This window comes from Fonticula alba (genome assembly GCF_000388065.1).
Source record: "Fonticula alba strain ATCC 38817 unplaced genomic scaffold supercont2.2, whole genome shotgun sequence".
Taxonomy (NCBI): Eukaryota; order Rotosphaerida; family Fonticulaceae; genus Fonticula; species Fonticula alba.
Window position 1 is genome coordinate 999,116 of NW_009242972.1, and position 6,003 is coordinate 1,005,118.

Genomic DNA, 6,003 nt, shown 5'->3' on the forward strand with positions numbered 1-6,003 from the left:
CGGGGAAATGCAACAATAAACACCCTGGGTGTGACCCCCCGCCCCACCCCCAGGGGGGCACACGGTCGGCGGAGACCCACTCCTGCTGGTTCCATAAACAAAAAAAACCCACACGGGCTGCTTCTCCCGCGCTTGTTTCAATATGCCACTTGCTGGCTCCGAGGATGAGCGCCACGGCGCGCCCGGGCAGGCGGGGGGGGGGCGCGGGCACCAAGCAAGGGGAGGAAGGTCAAACGGAAGACCGGCCAAGTGGGAGCCACATGCATGCACCCTTTTCTGTCGGTCTGTTTGTTTGCCTGGCTGTCGGTATTTCCATGCATGCATGCATGCATGCATGTATGTGTGTGTGTCTCTCTCTCTGTTCACACGCCGGATTTTGGCGCGAATGCATGGAGCCCCACATGGATCCATGCGCACATGCCGGAGCAAACGCCCAATGCAGACGGTCAGCCCCGGCCAGTTGCTGGGCCTTCCCCAGGCCAGGCGGCATGCCGCCTGCGCATGCAGTTTCAGGGGCTCGGACTTTGCCCCAAAGAGCCCCAGCACTGAGCAGCCACAGGGCACAGCTAAAGACCCGGCCCAATTCAGGGGCAAGGCGCCGGGGGGCACCCGGCCCGGCCCAAGTGCCAGACAATTCAGTCGGCCGATGCGCCCATTTCCGGCTTTCAACCGGAAGCAACCACACCCCACAGGGGGAGGCGGGGGAGGGCAGTGAAGAGGGACAAAAGGGACTCTTCCCTGGCCCACGGCACGATCTCAGCATATGGGATGGCACCGCGCCGGCATGCCGGAGGCCCCGCACACCAAGACCCATGCGTATATCGTGCACATGCGCACAAATACGCAAACACACACACACACACACGGGCAGAGACACAGACACAGACGCACACAAGTAGACACACACACACACATACAGGTGGAGACCCACGGGGCGGCAGCCCAAGAGAGTACGGCATGCCCTTCGGCGCGCACACGCACACGCACACACACACACACACGGCCTTGACCCTGTGGGGAAGGTTGCCCTCCAAACAAGTTAAGCCCCGGCCCAGGCCGGCCACTGTAACCGAAGGGGTCACGTGGTGCCTGACAGCTTCATTGTGGCCTAGGAATGTGTGGCATGCGTCTCTGTTCGTGGCCACCGGGCGGCGGCTGGCGCCTACGGGGTCACTGCCACGCAGGCGCCGCCGCGGCGCCCCTGACGAGGGGCCGCCCAAGCAACGGGAGCGCGTGTGCTCCGATATTTCCCGATGGCACCGGCAATGGAGGGGGGGCGATGGGCAGCGGCGGGAGGGGGGGCGCGGGGGCCTTTCCCAAGGGCCAGGCGGCGTGGTCTGGTGTGCCACTGAGACACCGGCCGAATGGAGGAACAAAGGGGGTGGTGCCAGGGCGTCCGGATCCAGCAGGGTACCAGCACGCGTGCGGGAGAAGCTAACGAAAGGGCTGGCGAAGGGCCCCCTGGATCCATACCGGGGGGGGGGGGGGGGCGAGAGTGATCCGGGCGCCATCGGGGCGCCAAATGAGGTAGGGGGGTCCCCATCGGGGCCCGCTGGTGCGTCCTGCCGGTGGACAGGCGGGCCTGGCCGTGCGGCGGGGCCAGTGCCGCTGGCGGCAGAGATGTTACTATTTCGGGGGACACCGGATCTTGTGTGCGAGTTGCCAGCTCAGCCAATCGGCTCCATTCTTCGAACTCCCTCCTCTCTCTGTCTCTCTCTCTTTCTCCCTCCCTCTCTCTCTCTCTGCCTCCTGCTGCCCTTCTCTTTCTCCTCCTCCCGTGCCCCTAAGCCCGTTGTCGCCCGGCTTCGATATTTCCTCGCTCGGATAGCTACCTCCCCTCGCCTGCGCCCCTCCGCTCCCTCGATCCGGGCCCCGCTCCTCGCTCGGTCGTCCTCCCACATCGCCATCACAGCGCACGCCCATGGGTGTCCGAAGCAGTAAGCTCTCCTCGGAGCAAATCAACGAGATCCAGCCCTCCACCAAATTCACGGTCGAGGAATTAACCGATTGGCACCGTAGCTTCCTCAATGGTCCGCCTTGTCACCGGCCGCGATGTGCTGAGCCATCACGTCTCTTCCAGTGACTGACACACGCACACGCACACGCCCACACACACACACACACGCACACACACACACACGCACACACACACACACGCACACACACACACACACGCACACACACACACACGCACACACACTCACACACACCCAACCCCCCCCCCCCCCCCCACACACACACACGCACGTCTCCATCGACAAAACACAGACCACCCCAGTGGCTTCCTCAAGGAGAGCCACTTCATCGTCATGTATTCGCAATTCTTCTCGCCGGCCGGGTCCAGTGGGGCCACCAACCCCGGGACCGGGTCCACATCTCGGCGCAGTCGCCTCCAGGCGGCTGCGCAGGGCCGCACCAACCCCGGGGTGCGGCTGTTCGCGGCCCGGGTGTTCGCCTCCTTCGATCGCGAGGGTCGCGGCATCGTCACCTTCAAGGACTTGATCCATGGGTTTTCCATCGCCACACGCGGCACCATCGAGGTACATGACCGCCAGGGGCCCGGCCCACCACGGGTCCTGCCCCGGCCGCCCAGGCAGCCCAGGGTCTGCCCATGCCCGGACGCCTGTCCAACCTCGCGCCTGACCTCCGTCCCCTGTTCCGCGCCTGCAACCGCCTGGCCCATGCTTTCCTGGCCAGGAAAAACTCGAGTGGGCCTTTCGGATATACGACGTCGATCGGGACCAGATGATCGGTCGCGAGGAGATGCTGCAGGTCGTCACAGCCATCTACCAGATGGCTGGCTACTCGCCGGGGTACAGCTCGGCCGGCCCGTCGGTCGGGTCCTTCGGCAGCAGTGGCGGCGGAGCCGAGACCGACGAGCTGAGCTTCGACGAGGACACCACCTCCTTCGGCGGCGCCGTCGGCCCCGGCGGGGGCCCGGCCACCGGAGCCGGCAGCGGCATGACGGGAGAGGGCAGCCTCGGCGAGCCGAGCACCTACACCAGACCCATCAGCATCATGGACCAGCTGGCCTTCCATGAGAATACCCCGGACAAGCGGGTGGACCAAATCTTCGAGCGTTTTGACCTGGTGCGCTACCTGATCCCGGCCTGGCCGGGCGGGCTCCGCCCCTGACGGCAGGGGAAGAGCGAAAAGACCGCCCACTGAGAGGAGGCCACCGTGCGCTAACAAGGGCACACGCACGCACACACACGCACTGCGTTTCAATGCACGCAATGCCGGCGTCCATCGCGGATGGCGCGCGAAAAAAAGGATCGCGACGGGATGCTCAGTCTGGAGGAGTTCATTAACGCAGGCAAGTGCGATCCCGGAACTGCGGCCAGCCTTTTCATCTACGACGGGCTGGTTTAGGGGATGGCCCCACTTCGCGGCCGTGCGCAGGATCGCATGCCGCCCGAGGAGGCGAGTGCGCGGGCACATTTGCGTGCAGACCCACGTCCATGCATTCATATCCATATCCATATCCATATCCATGTCCATATTTATATATATATACATATACACGCATGTGCATGCGCATGCGCATGCATGCTCGCGCCTGGCCGCACAGAATAAAATACACACTCAAATGCGAAAGCCGATCCACGGGTGCACGCGTGCGCTTGCCCGCATGTGCGCATATGTCACTTGCTACCGGGAGGACAAGAGAGAGAGAGAGAGGAGGAGGAGGAGGAGGAGGGGAGAACAGAGGGAAGGATGAGGCAAGGGGCCGGCCAGCTCCATGGCCATTGCGCTCAATCGTCCTCGTCATCGGAGTAGTCGCTGTCGGAGTTGATCCCCCGGCGGGCGGAGCGCCGTGCCCCACCGAGCGACCCGGCGCCCGAAGTACGCTTGGCAAATGCATCGGCGTAGGCACCGTCGCGCACCTTGGCCGCGCGGCTGGCCAGGTTCACGGCGGCGGTCAGAGACTCGCCCGGCCGGCCGATGACACCGGCCTGCCGGAGCCGCGCCTCCAGCTGCTCGGTCGTGAAGTGGTCCGTGTTGCCAAGGTCCTCGAAGCCAAGTAGCCTTTCAGCCAGCAAGCAGGAGTCAGCAGCGCGCGTGGCCCAGCGCAAGAACAAAGAACAGGGGGGGAGGGCGCGGGAAAAGTGTAGAATCGAGAACCTCAGCGCATATGAACGTGTGCGCGAGCGTGTGTGTGTGTGTGTGTGTGCGTACCGGCCGTTGGTGACGCCGTTGATGAAGAAAATCACACAGGGAAGGACCTGAATACGGAGCTTCTCCACCATGAACGGGAGCTTGGTCACATCTCCCCGGGCGAACTTGGTGTCGGTGTACTTCTTGGCCACCTTCTACAGGGCGACCGCGGGTGAGCATGCGCAAGTGCATGCGCGTTTGTGTGTGCGTGTGTGAGGGAGACAGAGACAGAGACAGAGAGGAAGAGGGAGAGAGGGAGGGAGGGAGGAAGGGCGAGAAGATGGGCCATTTCACATGGACAGAAGCGCCAGGAGCGAAGGGGCACAGGTGGGGCAGCTGGAAACACGAGCACGAGGAGGAAGGCCACCCGGCACGCACTTCCAGATGCCGGTGCATGATGTCACACCGGGCGAAGTCCGACCGGTAGAAGTGAATCACCACGAAGGGCAGCTTGGTGGTCATATCGAGGACCTGCTTGTCCTCGGTCACCTCCGTGTACTTGCCGTACTGCAGGTCCTGCATCATCTGGGCGCGCTCGGCCCTTCACCAGCACAAGGAGCCCAGGCGGGCGAGCGGGAGCAAAGGTCCGTCAGAAAGGGGACCCACGCGCGGGAGACAACAAACAATTCCCCCCCCCCCCCCCGAGGGGGTCCTACGCACTGGAGCTTCAGTTCCAGCAGGCGCTTCTCGCGGAAGGCATGGCCAATGTTGGTGTCGCCCTCAAGCATGGAGAGCAGATCGTCCTCCAGCTCGTCGATGTTGGTGTCAAGTGGGCTGAGCCATCGGGGTGAGTTCCGGGCAAGAGGGCCGAAGAGCCCGGGCGACCGCGCGCAATCACAGGGACAGCTGAGGGAGGGGGAGAAAAAGGGCGGGAGGGACACCCCTCCGATCGATGCGGCACGCACAAGTCCATGGTGTATCTTTGGCAGTGGCGGTAGTTGTGGGGATGGTGATGGCAGCAGCAGCAGCAGCAGCAGCAGCAACAACAACAACAACGACGGCGGCGGCGGCAGCAACAACGGGGGGGTGTTGCGGGGCGGGGTAAATGAAAAAAAAGAAAGAAGAGGCGCAGGCGAAGGGAGGAGGGCGTGGAGGGCTGATATAGATCGCCCGGCGCAAACCGGCGGCACGCACCCAGGCGCCCGATGACCCGCCATCGCGGGCGCGGCCGGCCCATCCGTCGGCATCTCATGTCAACGCGCTTCCCCATCGCCGCGTGACGCTCACGGGACCGGCCCGTCCGAAGTGATGTTTACTCCCGCCGTTGGGGGGTGCTCTGGCTGCGCGCCCGTTTGCCGGCGCTCGGGGCTGTCCCCGTTCCCGGCCGCGGGCCTTCACGCTCTGTCGCCGCATTTCGCTGGGGGGAACATGTTGACCCGCGTCCACGTTGCGCGTCCTCCTGCCTCCTCTTCGCCTTGAGGCGTCAGGTGGGCGGGGAGGCGAGAGGGGGGGGGGGGGGGGGCGGATGCCTGGGGCCAGTGGGGGGAGGGAAATCTCCCCCTACCTCATGGGCCCCGGTCCGGCAGGGCAACTGCTCGGTGTCCGGAAGCCGGCGCCTCGGGCGATCTGGGCATGTTTATAGGCACCCGAGGCTGTGCCTCACCGTGAGGAGGCCCGGCCCGCCATCCTCCCCCTCCCCTCCGAAGAATCCTGTGCCCTGCCAGCGGTTCCTCCCACACACACACACACACTCCTCCGGTCCTTCCATCCAAGCGCCGAGAAAAAGGGCGGGAGGGACACCCCTCCGATCGATGCGGCACGCACAAGTCCATGGTGTATCTTTGGCAGTGGCGGTAGTTGTGGGGATGGTGACAGCAGCAGCAGCAGCAGCAGCAGCAGCAGCAG

The 6,003-nt window shown here is 64.4% G+C and overlaps 3 protein-coding genes across 3 annotated transcripts in view; 2 read left to right on the forward strand and 1 right to left on the reverse strand.

Annotated features, from left to right (window-relative positions):
* H696_01247 (hypothetical protein) overlaps positions 1-97 on the forward strand; it is a gene marked incomplete at both ends in the record, with an annotated part of 3,653 nt that extends 3,556 nt beyond the window's left edge. The window contains one exon of the mRNA XM_009495131.1: positions 54-97. Coding sequence (XP_009493406.1) covers positions 54-97 — 44 coding nt within the window. The remainder of the gene's footprint in view (positions 1-53) is intronic.
* A 1,824-nt stretch (positions 98-1,921) lies between these two features.
* On the forward strand, positions 1,922-3,135 carry H696_01248 (hypothetical protein; the record flags this gene model as incomplete). Its single annotated transcript, XM_009495132.1, has 3 exons — positions 1,922-2,030; positions 2,269-2,540; positions 2,698-3,135. 3 exons carry the CDS (start codon positions 1,922-1,924, stop codon positions 3,133-3,135), a joined length of 819 nt encoding a protein of 272 aa, XP_009493407.1.
* Positions 3,136-3,681: 546 nt separating this feature from the next.
* H696_01249 (hypothetical protein) lies at positions 3,682-5,133 on the reverse strand. Its single transcript, XM_009495133.1, has 5 exons — positions 5,064-5,133; positions 4,819-4,932; positions 4,537-4,699; positions 4,180-4,313; positions 3,682-4,029 (listed from the first exon to the last, which is right to left on the reverse strand). Exons 1-5 carry the CDS (start codon positions 5,069-5,071, stop codon positions 3,756-3,758), a joined length of 693 nt encoding a protein of 230 aa, XP_009493408.1. The 5' UTR covers positions 5,072-5,133; the 3' UTR covers positions 3,682-3,755.
* Between the last annotated feature and the right edge of the window lie 870 nt (positions 5,134-6,003).

What these genes read in the sequence shown, in the direction of transcription:
- H696_01249 (XM_009495133.1), bottom strand. An exon ending in CTGCTGGAACTGAAGCTCCA is followed by an intron (nt 4,700 to 4,818) that starts GTGCGTAGGACC and finishes GTGCTGGTGAAG; the next exon opens with GGCCGAGCGCGCCCAGATGA. An exon ending in TCATGCACCGGCATCTGGAA is followed by an intron (nt 4,314 to 4,536) that starts GTGCGTGCCGGG and finishes GTCGCCCTGTAG; the next exon opens with AAGGTGGCCAAGAAGTACAC.